This window comes from Andrena cerasifolii, chromosome 1, assembly GCF_050908995.1.
Source record: "Andrena cerasifolii isolate SP2316 chromosome 1, iyAndCera1_principal, whole genome shotgun sequence".
Taxonomy (NCBI): Eukaryota; Metazoa; Arthropoda; class Insecta; order Hymenoptera; family Andrenidae; genus Andrena; species Andrena cerasifolii.
Window position 1 is genome coordinate 19,689,927 of NC_135118.1, and position 18,322 is coordinate 19,708,248.

The following is an 18,322-nucleotide window of genomic DNA, read 5'->3' on the forward strand; positions in this document are numbered from 1 at the left end:
GTCTCTTCTCCAGGTTTCTTTTGTCTCTTTCTTTGCTCCTCATCACGACACACCGACGGTGCTTTACCGTTGTCTCGGTGATCCTGGACCCGAGGGATCGAGCTGGCAACTTTGCAGCTTGACCCTGCAATCTTCTACCCTGCAACGATCCTTCACCGCCTCGCGCAGCCCGCGCGCCACCCTCTGACGATCCTCCTGCAAACGATTAATATCAATGTTACGCCGATGATGGCACGGAGAATAATACGAGCGAATGCTCAGCAAACTGCGCCAGCTTATGATATCGATGCTCGCCTATTGTGAGCCGGGGCTGGTTGCGCGGCAGCTGGTTAAAATTCATCTTCTTCTGGTTCCCGTTCGCCGTGTACGCACGGTGCCGTCAAGTTTCCATTTATTACCAGGAGGAGCCCAACGGGGCACCAGCAGCCCTGACAGTTTCAGATTGTTTCGGACCGATTGGAGCGAGTGGTCGGTTCAGTCTATAGGGGGGCTCTCCCCCGGAGAGTCGGCTCTCGACCTGCTCGAGCTGAAGAACCAGACAATAGGACGCCAACATCCGAACCGCCCCGGCACTTGTCTCTTTTTGTCCTGCTGCTCGTTTGCCCCGGTGTTTTCTGCGGCGTTTCGCGCTCGCTGCAAGGAGACGGAAATATTGAATCGTCTCCTCGGTACTGCTGGGATTAGGTACTTCTTCGATGTGTAAGGTGTTAAGAGGCTGGAGGTATACAAGCTTGAGTAGCTGTTGCGGCTTATGTTCCGATGGTGACCAGGAGACTGGGTCAAAGTGTGCGTCGAAAAATAATCAAAAGCGAATTATATCGTTTACATGCGACACGATGCTGTGGCTTCAACTATTAAACGCGACTCTCCAACTTCTTTGTAGTATCTAGTACGGAGGCATTTTTGAATGAGTATTTAATTCAGTAGCCTTTCACGTTCTACTTGGAATGTCTCAAGAATATGTACATTAGTGATTTCAAACGTTTCAGTCGAAGCTACAAGCTCGACTCACACAGAGAATTTTCGCGATGAAGTTTGTAAATATGCAGTTGTCTCTCTCAATTCATAAACATTCACGGGTATCCGACAAAATATTATAATAATATTATTATTATGATATAATAATAAATTATAAATTATATTATTATGATATAATAATAAATTTTAAATTATATTATTATGATATAATAATAAATTTTAAATTATATTATTATTATGATATAATAATAAATTATAAATTATATTATTATTATGATATAATAATAGAATATAATTATATTATTACAGTATAACTCGCTTTCCTACTCGGCTTCGCCCGAAATTTAGATTCTGATTTTATTAAAAAAATGTATTTATTTTTTTTTGTGAAAATAGTCACATTCATCCGGATTAGCTAGATATAATAAGCTGGGACTAGGGAATACAATCCTGGTCATTATTTACTATCCCGGGGTTGCGGGATTTTTTAAAGTCTATCTTGGGATTCCGGCACTAATTCCGGGATTAGGTAGTAATAGAAAATTCCAGTAATTAAAATGATTTATTACGTGCTAAAATTCTAAACCTTTACATAAAGTAAACAAACTTACTTCCTATCATTAGTCTCAAACATAAACAAAAATTATTTTCAACAATAAAAACAGTAGAACAATGAAGAATATTAAAGTCTGAATAAGTAGGTAATATCAGTAAACCAATGTGAAGATTTTCTGGAAATGCGAACAAAGAAATAGCAGAGCACCTGAAGTACCCTACCTACAATGCTTCGACTTTACGTGTTCAGACAAGTTGCGATTTGCAACTCGCGCGATTTTGAAATAGCGGAAGGTGAGAATGTCATTGTAAAAATAAATATAGTTTAGTTAGTTACATGCGACTTAATATTATTATTTAAATAAATCATTATTATTATTGTCCATATTATTACGAAATAACTATGTTGATTTATTCCGTCCATTTTTTATATCTGTCAGGCGCTCATAAAGTAATTCACATTTTTAAAAAAATCCCGAAATTCTCGGGATTAGTTGTATCGAATCCCGGGATTTTTGAAATCCAAAAAAGCAACCGGGATCGCGGGATTGTATTCCCTAGCTGGGACACATTTCGCGACCCCAGAGTTTACCTTTCGAAAGTTTTTAGGCGGCAGGCAAACACACAAGCATATAAACATTCTGCTTTTATATATTAAGTTAATATAATTATTAATAATACTAATATTGAAGAATAAATACAAAAGTACCCCAGAAAAGGTGGACTTAAGCTCGGCAGTTTAATTCTCAACGGAGTCATAAAGTATTTGCTTCAGGACCCTCGTCCCATCTTCAAGTTTACAGTATCTATACGACGGGCACTGTACAGTGGACGCTTCGTGTGAATATTTCTTCAGCAATATCGTTTTACCGTCCTCTTCGTCCGTCACGTTCCAGGTATTGAGAAAATACATCGCGTAAGCGGTAATGTCGTTCATCGCCAAGGTGGACCACGCGCATACGTACACCTGATCGATCAGAGAAACGAATTAATCTCCTGAGAAAGATCCTTCGATTATCTCCGCGGCGGGGCATGCATCCGTCCTCTTCCGTTGCGCCGCTACTTACGCTGGTCTTCAAGATCCTCCCGCAAGAGTTCATCGTGTCGAGGATCACCGAGCACGTCCTGGCGATGTGCGCCTCTCGCGTCGCTTTCGTCTTCACGTGCTCGTCGATGTAAGTGTCGAAGTCGTCGATCAGGAGCACGGAGGGCAACGTGGCGAAGGTGTGCAGCTCGACCAGCCGTTCCACGAGAGCCTCGTAGTCCTCCAAGTACCTGGGACGGTAATTTCTCGCGATCATTCCCCGCTCGTTTCATAATCGAGCACGATTGCCGCGGCGTTCGGCGCGGGTGACGCAATCTCGTTGCACGGTGACTTTGCAAGTTTGCTGGCGCGCTTTGCGCGTTTCAGGAAGAAACTTCGAGTGGTAGGTACAGTGTTTCCTCGTTAGCGGCTCGCTGGTCGGGACCGGCGTTGAGCCCGTATCGCGAATAGAGCCCTAATTCCGAGTGTTCGTTTCTCGCTTCTTTCTAACCGAAGGGGGGAGCGAGATGCATCACTGCGTGCACGATGGTCGCAAGCGTTTACCGTGAGCACGAAAAACGCTTCGCAAAATCTTGACGCAGGACCGGCTCACGGTAAGCGCTTGCAACCATCGCACGCGCCCGTCCCGCACGCAAAGGACAGAGTGTCAGGCGTCCGAAAGACAGAGCGAGACGAAACATCAACGCGTCGTCTGCCTCGTACAGTCCTCGCTCGCTTTTTATTATTATTATTATTATTATTATTATTATTATTGACGGGAAACCCTTTAGTGTACAGAGATACAAAAATATTACCATTATTACATAAAAAGATAAAAAATGAGAGAAAGTTATAAAATATATATATACAATAATAAAATAAAATAAAATAAAATAAAATAAAATAAAATAAAATAATATAATATAATATAAAATAAAATAACAAAGATAAAAATGCCTAATCCCAGAGCAAGAGAAAATTTACAATAGGGGATGCCTAAATAATTTTAGTGCCTCTCGCTCGCTTTTAGTGCCTCTCGCTCGCTTTTAGTGCCTCTAGCTCGCTTTTAGTGCCTTTCGCTCTCGCTTTCGCCGAACAAGAGTGAGACAGAAGTGGTGGGGATAGCGAAAAGTCCGTATCGTGTACACCAAACCGAGCATATAACGAGGAAATACTGTAATAGGTATCGAATACGTGAATCGCTATATGCACACGTTTCGTCGTGCGAATGAGCTCTTAAAATCTTGGAAGCTGTCTTAAGGTAACCGCTGTTGTTCACTGTTCAAGAACTTTTCGCCGAGCAGATGTTTTAGATGGAGAAATTGATTGTACTTTTCATCGAAATTGGTAGTGGGCTTTTGGAACGCCGTGCATTACTGTTCGCTGTATTTATTATATTTCTCTGGCGGGCGAGCAAACGAGTATCAAGCCAGACTTCTTAGTTTTTCAAGAACATAATTGGAATATTTCAAGCGCTATGCAAGATCAGGTGCTGAATTTTGGACATGAATGCTGATACACATCGCTCGTTTGCTGCAACAATCACATAATTCAAAATTCAACGATTTTTCGGGAAACGGGTTCAAAAGTTTTGTTAGCCAACAAACGCTTTTTCTATACTAATAACTCAAAAGCTTTCAAATTTTTAGTTGCATCGTTGTTGCAGCAAATCAGCGATATGTCTCGCCCCAGTGGACTTTCAAAAACATCCCTCATATTCGGAAAAAAACTTGCAAAAAGAATTACAAAATTTGAATTAAATCACAAATTGAGCGAGGGAAATTTTATTCTTAACTTCGATTCACAAAAAAAATGAACGAAAAAGAAACTGTTTAGCTTGAGGTGAGATAATATCTTCTTCGTCGTATCCATCGACATAACTCAACTTATACTACTTTTCTCGGATAAAAGAAAATGGGGGAAGAGTGATATTGGCTGGCATCTACTACCGGAGCCATAAGCAAAAGACAGCAATTTAGAAAGTATTAGCGCACTTATCTTATTTTTATCAAAACTCGATCTAAACTCATTTGCTCGCCCGCCAGAAAATTTATTGCTGTGATTTTACGTCGGCAATGGGGAGTTCGGTAAAAATTGAAGCGACGCGAAGGAGAAAGGGGAATTTTCCTCTTTCGCCAGAAGCGGCGTTCAACGAATCCTCCACGCGGACACAGAATCTTTTGCTTGAAAAATAAACGGAAGAAGAAGGAAGCAGTTGATTTGCGGCGAACCCCCGGCCGACCGTTTATTTTTCTACAGCTTCTGGTGCCACGATGGATCGCGCATAAAAATTTCGTACTCCGATGTTTACGCGCAGCCGAAAGAATAAACCTTTCTGAATTGACTTTGTGTATTCACAAAGTATTAGCTTTACGAGGATTAATACAGAAAGAAGTGTGGTAAAGAAGAAATGGATCGAGGAAGGAAGAAGAGGAATCGTTTCCAAGTCGCTCGCATCGATCACTTCTAAACGCAATCCTTTTCCTCCCAAGCACTGTACAGGGTGCCTCAAAATGAACACAAATGGCTATCTTATTTTAAAAAAATTATAATCTCTTATTATCCAATTGTGGAAAAAAATTGTTTGGAAGTATGGAGGATCGTTACCAAGCTTCCTCGATTATCCCATTACGTATCGTAATTACCACATTTTCTTAAAGCTATTTAGTACTACATTTGACACACGCGCTGCCTGGCAATTTTTTCTGTTTGATAATAACAGTTTCCAACATTGACTGGTAGATACAGATCGCCGTGCCAGAGTAATAATATCCTCGATACTCGCTAAAGAACCGAAGCTTTCCGCGCAAGCACCAAAGTACTGCGCACTTGCCTCTATAATTGTATGAACAACGTTGCTGCGGCGATCTACGAGCGTTCAACGCAGCGCCACTTCTGAAAATACGGTCGCTCGTAAACAACGCGTATGTTTATGCGCGCGGAATGCCAATAACTGGCGCGTGTGACGCGCAAAGTAACTAATGTTCCTTGACCGATCGCTTCCGGTACGATGAACAATGTTCTCCAATTATAAAGCCATTCTATGCGCCATTGTTCCCTGACGAGCAAAACTGCATCATCGTTCGAGATAAGCACACCCATTGCCAAAAAGAAATATTAGGTCAGTGCACATGAAATGGCCGTATCACATGGGGAAGTTTGAAGAAAAATATATTCTGCTGCTTAACTATTTTATTTATTATCATCTCTCGAGTCCCGAGCCAGCGTTAGAGATTCTTATTCCATCTCTACATATTTCTAATGTGCACCAACCTAATACACAGCTCCCCTCAGAAATTAACATAAATGTAAACTTGAATTTTCGGTAAAACTGATCTCACACGAGAAAAATAAATATACTACTGAGAAAGTGGCTCTACTTTGTTCACGTAAAGAGACTACATTCACACCCTCTCTTCTTCCCACCTGCTACCTCGAAATCCTTAAAGCTACTGTACTAATTTTAATATCTTCATCGTTTCTATTCGTATCCTCTGCCAGTTGCACGCTTTCCTTTTCGTTCGTACTTATTCTTCCCATCCGTTGTTCCTCTTCTTGCTCTTCGGTACTTATCGGGAACAGGTGTGCGATCACTGCCAGAGCTTCTTCCTTCGACAGACTAGATGTAGGTTCTCCCTCTTCATATTTATCGACTAAGTTCATGTACCGCATGTATTCCAATTCCTCGCAGATCTGTTTCCATACCCTGATTTTACTGTCCATTCTACTCAATCTGTAACATCGCCTGGATCTTTTAAACTCTACTTCTAGTTCTGCCATCTTTTCTACGCTCATCTTTCCTTTCTTTCTAGCTCTTAACAAGATTCTTCTTTTCTTGATAGTTTCTTTCCTTAAGTTACTCATATCCTCTGTCCACCAAATATTAGGCGGCCTCCTGGTCAGCGCCGTACTCTTCACAGTTTTCGTGCATACTGCATTCACATATTTTAGGAACTTATTAATATCCTTTACACTCATCTCCTCATCTTCGGGTATACGTTCAACTGTTCTCTCGTATTCATCCGCAAACTTTGTTACGTCAAAAGCTTCTATATTCCATATCACTGGTTCTCGTTTCTTCTTCTGTCTGTGGAAGCTTTTATTTATAATTCTTTTATACAACATGTGTAACAGGTATTTTTGGTCCGGCGCTGAGTAATCCTGTAGAACTCTGCCGTCGTGCACTAGTCTAAACGCTACTCTATCAAATGCAGGGATATCTATCTTAGAAACCCCAGCGTTTCTCTCAAATCTGTAACTCCCTGCTGTGTTAATGGGGATTAAACCCATGTTCAAGAAGAACGCGCTAACATTACTCCTGCGATTATTCTTCTTTAAGCCCCGCAGGGTAGATTTGGCATTTAGATCTCCTGCCACCAAAGCTCCTGGACCAAGATTCCTCCTCGAACTTTCTACTCTAAACACAATCATTTCAAAGTCCCGAAACTCAATGTTGGGAGGTATATACACACTTATTATACAGTGTGTACCATCAACGGGGCCACCCACAAAGCCATCCACCTCAATAATCGGATCTTGGTTATACTTGAGTCCATTGAACTCAGTGATCCAAATCGCCGCTTTCTTATCGCGGCTCACGACCCATCTGCCCGGATTAAATAAAGGCTCAGATATAATCACCACGTGGACATTTTTGTTCAGCAGTTGTTTCGCTTACTAAATCATGCGCTAATCCAACCACGCACATGTGGAGCCTCCGGAACGCTCGCCGGCATTCGGGACTCGAAAGATACTCTACCGAGAACGAGCTTGGCGATTTGAAAATAAGCCGAGATTCAGTTAAGTGGACGTATATCTGACGCCCTCTTTTTACGGGAACGAATCCCGAAGGCCGATGCACGTGCAGAGGCATCGCAAGAAAAGTGTGTTCCGCTTACATAAATCTCATCAGCTTGAAAGCCGCGGGTGCTGGATTACTTCTGTCGTGACAGGCAGCCGGCAGGCTCTCCAACGGGGCTGGCGTAATGTAAACGACGCGGCGTCCTTCTTCGGCCCAGTAAATTGCTGCCTGCAGAGGAAAAGCCGATTCCGGAAATGTCAGGACCCGATCGTGACAAAACAGAGGCCCCGTAACTAGTCCTCGCCGAGCGCGCGCCAAAGGACGCTTAACGGAGCTTTTACGATGTTGTCACTTGCGTGGCGATATCCCGCGTCAACATTCGAGAGATATTGTATCTGAACGTTGTTGCGAATAAAATTTTTCAATGACCTTGAATTCTGTTAGCAATCGTAGTATGTACGTGTGAATTTGGAATTTGGTTCACGATGAGACGGAAGTCGATCGCGTTATCAAATATCTATGGAATGTTGACGACTGTGAATGATTTCTTTATTTCGAAAAAAATTGGAAATGCCTTGTGAACGCGGTGTCTGTGAAAATTTTAGCGAATTCGATACCTCGCACTGACTCCGCACTGGTGCCAGACAATTACTTGAATTGGTTGTTTCTGATAGAAACGAAGATAGCTCTATAAGAATCAACCAATCCAAGTCATTTTTTGGCACCAGTACAGTCAGTGCGAGTTACCGAATTCGCTATTTTATTCGAAGGAAAAAGGTGTTATCGATTGAGCGTCGAAATCAAAGTAGAATAAAAGGAGCTGAAATTTTTCTATAATTGATGATCGCAATTTAGTTCTCTAGACGCTTTTTATAATCCTACCAAAAATCTGAATTTCCACCGCGACACCGAATGTGTTAACTTAGTTTTCCGGGAATTAATGAAGATATGCTGTATATAGTGGCGTTAAAGGGGCTGCTGTTTGAATAGTCCGATAAGAGTTCGAGAACTTAATTTTCACCGTTCCTTGAACTTATTATGTGTACAGGATAATAGACCTATTAGGTATATGTTAACCTTTTCTGTTATAATTTACCTCGAACATAAATGATTTGCTCAGTTCCGCTGGCCCGCAGAGTAACGTCGATTTCACACTGTGCTTCGCCGAGAACATCTTCGATATTTGAAATTGTATTTAGGTTATGACGCGAGGCTCCTTTCGTTCCTGCGATAGCGATAACTGTGTGTCACGAGCGAAACATAATACGTGCAACGAGTGGCGAAGATTTATTCTAAAACTTGACGTTCGCGATCCCCAATTACTTTATCGCTACTTTGTACAGACTTTTCGTAAACACTGGCTAGCGAACGAAATTTGAATGGACCGTTCACCGTAAAATTAACGACAGTGTCATCTTTCGACGTTCATGCTGAACTTAAATTGAATGGTAACGACATCTCACGCGATAGCCGTATCACTACTTAATAGAAATGCATGTGTAGGTTGTGCAGATGTAAACAGAACTTGACGTATGTTTACAAATTTGTTTTATGCATTCTGCATCACGCGTAAATTTTAAAAAACGAGCTATGGAAAAGGCATATTTGGAAACAATAACTTCCCTTTCTGCGTGCTAACTATCGATCTTCGTCGCGCTTCATCTGGGAACCGGAATATTAGAAAAATGAGCAGCGAGACGCAAATCACTAATATAGTCAGCGATATTTTGGTAAGTATGCATTGTTTGAACGCTATTCGCCGTGATTTTGGCATCTTGCGTTCTAGTTTACACGCGTTGTTATTTGCAATGATAATTTCGGACGATGCGGTAGTGGAAATTACTAAAGATTACAATCTGGTTTCATAACGCATATATTATCATTACGAGAGAGTGAGTCGAGTTAAAGTTCCAATTATTTTCGAGTGTTTAGCATCAACGCGGTTACGAATCTCGATCTGTTTTCATTGAGTTTCCCGAAAATTCTAAATTTCATACATTATCGCGAGAATAACGGATTTTATGAAATTACTGCAGAAAGTAGAAGCTATAGAAGAAGCATTTAGTTGCGTACTTGTGCACCATCCGAATAGCGAGAGCGAGAAAATAGCGGCATGGCAGGTAGAGTTGACTTCCGCTATGTCGAACCTGTCCAAAGAACAGCAAGAGAACGCTGTTCGACAATTTCTATCCATGGCAGCGGCTATGACTAATCACAAACGATTGCAGCTTTTATTGTCTTTACTTGAAAATTTAGTTGTGTCTAATGTTCTACCAGCAAGGTACCCGTTATCATTCTAATACAGTTTGAACGCACTTATATGAATTCGTAATAAAGTCCTTGCTTATATGATTTTAGACTCGTTTGCGAATGTATTTTAAGTTGTGACAAACTACAGTATCAATTAGAGGACTTCTGGGTCGAATGTTTCGTGCTTATTCGCCATATTATCGGCGGAGTTGATTACAAGGGTGTCAGGGAAATAATGAAGGTACGTATCGAAGGAGCCAATTTCAGAGCCGTGTGGACAGGACTCAATAAACGTTTATCATAATATAGGGATGCAAGGAAAAGGCACTAACTATCCCTGCGAAGTTGAACGCGTCTGTTCAACCACAATTGAAGGCTTTGGAAAATGTAATCGAGTACATTTTCGACAGAAATGCTTGCTTATTACCGAGCTACTTTATTGTGAATGAAATTCAGAAGGCTTATCCTGATGGTAAAAACTGGCCGCACTGGGTACGTCGTTTAAACCGCAAGGCTTATTATGTTCCATTGATTCGATGGTGCTTCATGTGACTAACTGTTTATAGAAATTAGCGAAGTTGCTATCAAATTTTGTCGAAAGCTTTCGCAACACCGCGCAAATGGTGTCTATAGTGGGGCATTCGAAAATGTTGCCAGTTGTGGAACATACTGGATACGCAGATTTGATTAATCCTTGGGTACTCGATACAACCACGCTGAAGTTTTCGCTGAAAGGGAACTTGCCTTACGACGAGGATTTGCTTAAACCACAGACTGGGTTACTTAGATATGTTTTAGAACAGCCCTACAGTAGAGACATGGTGTGCTCGATGCTTGGTTTACAGAAGCAGGTATATTTTTGATTGAAAAGATTAAGAGAGGATTATACTTTACGTAACGCTAAAACAGGCCGATTTCCGGGAATTCTTTCCGAAGAAATTATTATGCAAATCATTTTGAACCTTTTTTCTGACTTCATTTTTAACATTTGAAGATACGAAAAAAAATAATTTTATGTTAAGGATGTATCGGACGTACAATATTAGACAAAAGTATATGAAACTTGAAATGCTTGAATATCTACGTCTCACGCATAATAAATCTAGATGTAAGGAACTCGAACGATGGTTGGAGTCTTATTTTTACTCCTAGGAAGGTATTTTTCACTTTACAAATGCTTTCTCAAGTATTATTTGCTATATTTTTTGGCTGTGAAAATGCCCTGAATTCACAATTGTCTCATGTTATAATTTATTTCTTTAAAACGGTGTAGTGAAAACAATTGAAACTTAGATATTTTCATCTACCTATATACTATATGTAAAAAAAGAATGAAAACATTGGTACTATTTCTTCAACATTTTTGCAGCTGTTTTATCCGTCAAGGTCGTCTCTTTCCATAAGAATACCTGTAAAATCAGTGAAAATTAAAATCGTTATAACTCAGCAATCATTTAGTGAATTCGTTTAAAATTTTTGGAGCACATCGGGAAGATTAGTAAGAACAATCTCACAAATTTTCATCAACTTGGTACCATTTTGAAGATAGATCCAATACATCCTTAAAAATATGTATTATAGAGACATCTTGCTACAGCGTCGCCGCCGAAGTTGTGAAACGTTGGGGGTTCTACCGCCTTCAATTTTTGCCTAGAATCAAAAATCCAAAAATATTCTTATTATTTATGAAATTATATCACCGATGAACCCCGAAAACAATAAATAAGTCGAAAATCAACAAAACTATGGAGCTTAGGAGAAAAAGTACGATTTTCTAGGACTTCTTTTTATCTATTTATGAAACATTAAATTATTAAAATTATTTTTTTTATAATTCTAGAGGTTCATCGAGAATTGTTTGGAATTATCTAGTTATAAGAGCAAGTCGATCGGTTGAGCAGTTTTCTCTAAATCACCCCCATAAGTTTGAAGAAAGTACTTTCGAGAAAAATGCATTTAATGTTTTAAGTAAAGAAAAATTATATTTTTTTAAACTTACAACTGTCTGGCGCTAATCTGTCATTCCAAGTGCATAGAGTAGATCCTCAACTTCTTCGAAGAATTAGTTTTGTTTCATTTACGCTTATTTGCGCATTATCCGAGCTAATAAAGTATAATCCCCCTTAAGCGAAACAAAATTATTCTAAGCATTGGGGTTCAAGCCCGTTACAGCATTATTTTCTTTTTACCGTAGCAAAAGCAACGATGTATAGCTTTAGAGGAGCAACTAGTCGAGCTCGTAATTCTTGCCATGGAACGCGCGGAAAACGAAACGTTGCCAGCAGAAGGGACAGATGGAACTGTTGCGAATCATTATGTGTGGCTGCACCTCTCATCGCAGCTCATATACTTCGTACTGTTCTCATACGCCTGCTTCCCAAGTATCGTAATGGCGATACATGACAAGCTAGCAGGCAGAGATTTAAGAAAAGGGCGAGATCACTTGATGTGGGTCTTACTGCAGTTTATTTCTGGGAGTATTCAGAGAAACCCGTTGTCGAACTTCTTGCCGGTACTAAAATTGTACGATCTTCTTTATCCAGAGAAAGAACCTTTACCCGTTCCGGATTATACTCAGGCACTGTGCACTCATCAGATGGCTATCACATGTATATGGATACATTTGTTGAGGAAAGCTCAGTCTGAGCACTCCAATATTCATAGACCGATACCGCACACATTGAAACTTCACCACGAATTCTTACAGCATTTAGTGATGCCCAATATTTCCCTCTGTATGGGTTCAGACTACCGCATCGCTTTATTGTGCAACGCATATTCGACGAACCAGGATTACTTCGGTAGACCAATGGCAGCTTTAGTGGACACTATACTCGGTACCCAGAAAGGCCAGCAACAGCAGCCAATGCAGACGTTACAAAACAACGCGGCTCTTGCGAGCGGCCCTACCACGCCGTTATCTATGTCGATCCTGGACTCGTTGACGGTTCATTCGAAAATGAGCTTAATACACAGTATAGTCACTCACGTGATTAAGTTGGCGCAGTCTAAAAGCAACATGGCACTGGCACCAGCGCTGGTCGAGACTTACAGTAGACTCCTGGTCTACACTGAGATAGAGAGCCTCGGCATCAAAGGTTTCATCAGCCAATTACTTCCAACAGTATTCAAGTCCCACGCCTGGGGAACATTGTATACTTTGCTGGAAATGTTCAGTTACAGGATGCACCACATACAGCCGCATTACAGGGTCCAACTTCTGTCTCATTTGCACAGCCTCGCAGCTGTGCCACAGACCAATCAGACACAGCTTCATCTGTGCGTGGAGAGCACTGCCCTTCGCCTAATCACCGGCTTAGGATCCGCCGAAGTGCAGCCGCAGTTGTCTAGATTTCTGTCGGAACCTAAAACGCTCGTGTCCGCGGAATCCGAAGAGTTGAACAGAGCTCTGGTGTTAACGTTAGCTCGGTCTATGCACGTGACAGGGACAGGGTCGGACAGCCATAGCGGTACATGGTGCAAGGAACTTTTGAACACAATCATGCAGAATACTCCTCATTCCTGGGCTAACCATACTCTCCAGTGTTTCCCCCCGGTGCTGAGCGAATTCTTCCAGCAGAACAGTGTGCCCAAGGAGAACAAGCAGCAAATAAAGAAGGCGGTGGAAGAGGAATACCGAAATTGGGCTTCTATGAGCAATGAGAACGACATAATAGCACACTTCTCTGTACCCGGCACACCACCCCTGTTCCTCTGTCTCCTGTGGAAGATGATCTTCGAGACTGATCGCATTAGCCCCATCGCGTATAAAATTCTAGAGAGAATCGGAGCCCGAGCTCTGTCGGCTCACCTACGAAAGTTCTGCGATTACCTTGTGTTCGAGTTCGCCAATAGCGTGGGCGGCGGGCAGCACGTGAACAAATGCGTGGACACGATTAACGATATGATCTGGAAATACAACATCGTCACCATAGACAGACTGATTCTCTGTCTAGTACTGAGGACTCACGAAGGCAGTGAAGCTCAAGTGTGCTTCTTCATCATACAACTCTTACTGCTGAAGGCCATTGAATTTAGGAACAGGGTCCAGGAGTTTGTTAAAGAGAACTCACCAGAGCACTGGAAGCAATCGAACTGGCACGAGAAGCATCTTGCGTTTCACAGAAAATTCCCGGAGAAGTTTGCTCCGGAAGGCATCATGGAGCAAACCAGCGGAGGGCCCAGTCAATATCAAAGCTTACCAGTTTACTTTGGGAACGTCTGCCTGCGATTTCTACCAGTTTTCGATATTGTTGTGCACAGGTATTTGGAAATACCAGCCGTGTCGAAAAGTTTGGAGACGTTGTTAGAACATTTGGGATGTTTGTACAAGTTTCATGGTTCGTATTACTTGTAATTGAAAGACGTACGTACATCGTAGTCAGGCGTACTTCAGTCAATCTTATGAATTACAGACCGGCCAGTAACGTATCTTTACAACACACTGCATTATTACGAACGCAAGTTAAGGGACAGGCCGCCTTTAAAACGACGCTTAGTGTCTGCCGTTTTGGGCTCGCTGAGAGAAATCAGGGCGCCAGGATGGGCGCTTTCAGAAGCTTATCAGATGTACATGACTCGGTCGTCCGACGACGTTGTTACGTGGATGCCAGAGTTAGATTACTACATTCGTTTGGTACAGAGAATCGTAGAAAGTAAGTGGTGCATTCTTATCAGACAAAATTCCTGTACTCGTAACGCAGCCTTTTCCGTAAATTTCTTTCGCAGCGATGTCAGGCACAGCTCATTTCCCTGCCACTGATTGGAGATTCAACGAATTCCCAAACCCTGCCGCACACGCACTGTACGTTACATGCGTTGAGCTCATGGCGGTACCTGTTGCTCCTAATTTGGTCGCCAACTCGCTATTAGACGTGGTTGCAAAGGGGTAAGATACTGTAACTTATTGCTCCATGTGTGTCTGAACCTCGAGAAGAATGTTGACGAACTTTAAAATGCACCAGGTACACGGTGATACCATCGGATGAAATTCACCTGTGGATAAACTGCGTGGGTTTGCTGCTAGCTGCTTTGCCAGAGTGTTACTGGTCAGCGCTTCACGACCGACTAGTAGAGACTATTAGCAATCCAGGATTAGCCAATTGGCAGTACAGTAATCTAACTCCTTTCCAAATGTTCAATTTTAATAACACTCACAACAGCCTGCTGGAAAATAAATATAGCTATATGCTGGCGCTGGCACACTCCGTATGGCATCACGCTGGCGTTGGACAAATCACCACTATGCCTCAGTAAGTCTGCAAATGAACGTATCATGTTTCTGGGCCTAATTTAACGTAAATTGCAATTCCGCTTAGGTTTATCAAAGAGAAACTTCAGCCAGTTGTGAACAGCGAAGAGCAATTAATATATGCGTGCCACTTAATTGGACCCACTTTGGCACGATTCAATGCCGAAAGGCCACATTGTGTCGTAGAATTGGCAGTCTGTTTATACGAGATGCTCGAGCAAGTGGATCGCCTTCAGTCCCATTTAAAGTACATGGATCCAGTGTGCGATCTATTGTATCCTTTCAATAACGTTTACTTCCTTCGTCGTACAATCGTTCGGGAGAAGCAAACACATTTTCCTTAACGTACGCTATCACAGGTACCACATAAAGTACATGTTTGTCGGCGACATGATGAAAAACGAAGTCGAGTGCATCATACGAAGACTAAGGCCAGCTTTACAGATGAGACTACGATTCATTGCACATATCAACATAGATGAAATTCAGTCTTCCTGAGACATTCCTAGCGCGAACAATGTAGAAGTGAATACGTGTTAATGTAAAAAGGTTCGTTTGTACGTTTGCACTTCGAATGAATCGATATTAGCTTTGCGTAGACAGTGCGTTACAAATACATATACTGGAACTATTGTCCGAATTGAAACGAGATTTTGTTACGTTTTTTCTACGCGTTAAGGCTACTCGTATATATCTTAAATAAAAGAGAGTCACCTTTCTTACTGTGCAATTATGCAGCGCGCATGTGGACAGAAAGTAGAAGTGTTCTAGCGAAGTATTACAGGTACAACGAAATGTAAGTTGCTCTGTCTAAACGGTATATTTATGACGCTTAATGCTACATTTATTTTCACAGCGCATATGACAAACCAGTACTGATACATTAAACAGGTTCGTAAGTGTATATTGTCGCAGTAGAAAGCATAAGTTACGAAGCTCAAACTTTTATACATATTTATAAACTCACCGATCCTATTTATTTGGCAAACGCAGTTCGATATGTTTCGGAATTAGTCGTCGCAAATTTTATCGAACCATTACTGTAATACTGTAATCTGTATTGCATATGTATTACTTTAAATATATAAATTAAGTACCAATATATGCACATATCTGTGCATGATATATAAAAATTAAAGTGTTTTATTATTGCGTATTACGGAAGTAATTTTCTATTCCTATTAAGATAGTTAAAGTTTGTCGTAGTCAACGTTTCCAGCCTTCAAGTCTATGATCAGTTGTGCGAACTTTTCGTGCGAGCACAGATTCTCTTGCACGAATGGCTGCGCTTTCATCGCTTGGACCCATTTCAACTGAAATAAATTGACGTTAGCGAACAGTACATACAGTGGCGGACGAAAGAAAGTTTACAACTTTTAAAATCGCATAACTTTTTTTAGAATTGGTCCAAACGACATGAGTTTCGTCGGTTTGAAAAAAAAAAATGCAATTGGTCGGAATAGCAACAAAAACAGTAATGGTTGTTTTTTAAACTTTTTTTTTGAGCCTGTAATGAAAATTAAAAAAAAACGTTTGTAGATTGAAGTAAGTTGTATACATGCCTAAAATTTCATTAAAATCGGTTAACGTTGGTCTGAGCTATAAACGCTTAAAGATCGCAGAATAAGGTTGCGAATCACGGAAATTCCCGAAATCAGCGATTCTCGATATTATTCTGCGATCTTTAAGCGTTTATAGCTCAGAGCAACGTTAACCGATTTTAATGAAATTTTAGGCATGTATACAACTTACTTCAATCCACAAACGGTTTTTTTTTCAATTTTCATTACAGGCTCAAAAAAAAGTTTAAAAAACAACCTTTACTATTTTTTTTTTCAAAACGACGAAACACGTCACTTAGCAAACTAAGCCTTCTAGCGTCTCAAAAAAAACTCATGTCGTTTGGAGCAATTCTAAAAAAGTTATGCGATTTTAAAAGTTGTAAACTTTCGTTCGTCCGCCACTGTATTTTGACGTGCAAAATAGTTTGCACCGAATGTTGTGCTTACCGAGTGCGGGAACTTTTCGTTGCTAAAGTTCGTAGGTTCCTTATAAATTAGAACCAGAGCCCTGCGCCTTTCGACCCAGGGCCACATCAATATATCCAACATACCAACTTCAGCTCCTGCAGTAAAAGGTGCAAAAATAACAGTGCCGATAACATTTACTGCTTCTAAGAAACTACTTCACGAACCTCCAAAGAACTCAGTCCCACGCTCTTTGAGTTCTTCTTCAAATTCCACTAGCAAACTCGATATTTCCGCTACAACTTCGTGTAGAGGCCTTTTGTCGTTACCATGTACGCAGCCTGAGAAAATACTAACGATCTAGACACAACAGACAATCGGATAATCATTTATACTTCTGTCTGTATATGTTTCTACACACCAGCTTCTATTACCTTGGAATAATGATCCAGCAGCTCCAAGTCGCGAGCTTTTGTCTCTTCATGATACAACCGAGGCTCGGGATACTTCTCCTCGATATAATTTGCTATCGCTATCGAATCCGTAACTACCTCACCATCAGCGTCGACTAACGCTGGCACTTTACCTTCTGGGTTAATCTGAAGTGTAACTTGCAGTGAGTATTTTACGCATCGCTACTGTGTTCTACATGTAGATCATAAAATCCAAAGTACACGTGTATACCTCGTAGTACCATTCCGGCTTATTTTTCAAGTTGATGTTAACGATGTCATGAGGAATCTTTTTGTAAGCAAGTATTAATCGAATTCTGTGCGCAAAGGGACAGTATTTCATACTGTACAGACGTACCTGTCCCTTCACTTTCGCTGGTTGTTCAGAGCCTGCAATACAATTACACGGAAGTGAGATAAGGACAGTTTAAGGAGCCACAATGAATCGCCAGTTACTTAAGAATTATCCTAGCTTTTAAATAATTACCCGCGATAAACCTTTAATTGCGCAGTAAATTGAGAAATGCGGGTGAAAATTTGGGGACTCCCCCGTGATGGTTGAGCAAGGTACTGACTCGATTAATTAAGAGCGTGTGTCAAGATTTCGTAATGAGACGATCGTGCAACTTTTAAGAAAAGAACGATATAATGTACTCACCAGCCCCGAGATGCTCGCTGCCCATATTTGTATTTCTTAGGGGCGGCAGGAAAGAATTAAATAAACGATATATTTCGAAGAAATGGAGAAATAGTTATGCTCGAAGTGCTAATGCAATGATTAACTCCGATAGTGAATGGTACGCGATTAATTTTCTCCAAGTAATGACGTGTGGTCAGCCGTCTTTCACCGCGCAGATGGTAATGTAATTATTTCCGGAAGATATAGACTGCTGCGATGCCTCGACTTTCACTCTATTTTTCAAGCGACCGGGCCACTAACAATCATTATTTACACGTTCATCGTTAGCGAAGACGGCGCAGACTGACAGTTCCGCGTTGTTTCTCTTTTTTTTCTTCTATTTTTTCAAAGAAACTAGGTCGATC

General features: G+C 41.1%; 3 protein-coding genes across 5 annotated transcripts; 1 reads left to right on the top strand and 2 right to left on the bottom strand.

Annotated features, from left to right (window-relative positions):
* Positions 1 to 2,190: 2,190 nt before the first annotated feature.
* On the bottom strand, positions 2,191 to 8,734 carry LOC143369232 (uncharacterized). 2 transcript variants are annotated; one of them, XM_076812921.1, is made up of 4 exons: positions 8,455 to 8,734; positions 7,456 to 7,586; positions 2,601 to 2,808; positions 2,191 to 2,500 (listed from the first exon to the last, which is right to left on the bottom strand). In XM_076812921.1, exons 1-4 carry the CDS (start codon positions 8,530 to 8,532, stop codon positions 2,273 to 2,275), a joined length of 645 nt encoding a protein of 214 aa, XP_076669036.1. In that variant the 5' UTR covers positions 8,533 to 8,734; the 3' UTR covers positions 2,191 to 2,272. The 2 variants fall into 2 exon arrangements, with proteins under 2 accessions (XP_076669036.1, XP_076669026.1); XM_076812911.1 differs by lacking the exons at positions 2,191 to 2,500; positions 2,601 to 2,808 and adding an exon at positions 5,118 to 7,163.
* A 136-nt stretch (positions 8,735 to 8,870) lies between these two features.
* Med23 (mediator complex subunit 23) lies at positions 8,871 to 15,407 on the top strand. The gene is made up of 11 exons (XM_076812665.1): positions 8,871 to 9,088; positions 9,395 to 9,639; positions 9,717 to 9,849; positions 9,918 to 10,100; positions 10,175 to 10,459; positions 11,803 to 13,948; positions 14,024 to 14,263; positions 14,337 to 14,496; positions 14,573 to 14,860; positions 14,927 to 15,133; positions 15,219 to 15,407. Exons 1-11 carry the CDS (start codon positions 9,044 to 9,046, stop codon positions 15,355 to 15,357), a joined length of 4,071 nt encoding a protein of 1,356 aa, XP_076668780.1. The 5' UTR covers positions 8,871 to 9,043; the 3' UTR covers positions 15,358 to 15,407.
* A 576-nt stretch (positions 15,408 to 15,983) lies between these two features.
* Positions 15,984 to 18,288, bottom strand: LOC143369260 (pyrimidodiazepine synthase). Of its 2 annotated transcripts, none has more exons than XM_076812985.1 (6): positions 17,937 to 18,288; positions 17,511 to 17,668; positions 17,261 to 17,425; positions 17,054 to 17,186; positions 16,869 to 16,984; positions 15,984 to 16,172 (listed from the first exon to the last, which is right to left on the bottom strand). In XM_076812985.1, exons 1-6 carry the CDS (start codon positions 17,959 to 17,961, stop codon positions 16,050 to 16,052), a joined length of 720 nt encoding a protein of 239 aa, XP_076669100.1. In that variant the 5' UTR covers positions 17,962 to 18,288; the 3' UTR covers positions 15,984 to 16,049. The 2 variants fall into 2 exon arrangements, with proteins under 2 accessions (XP_076669100.1, XP_076669108.1); XM_076812993.1 differs by lacking the exon at positions 17,937 to 18,288 and adding an exon at positions 17,766 to 17,786.
* Positions 18,289 to 18,322: the final 34 nt, after the last annotated feature.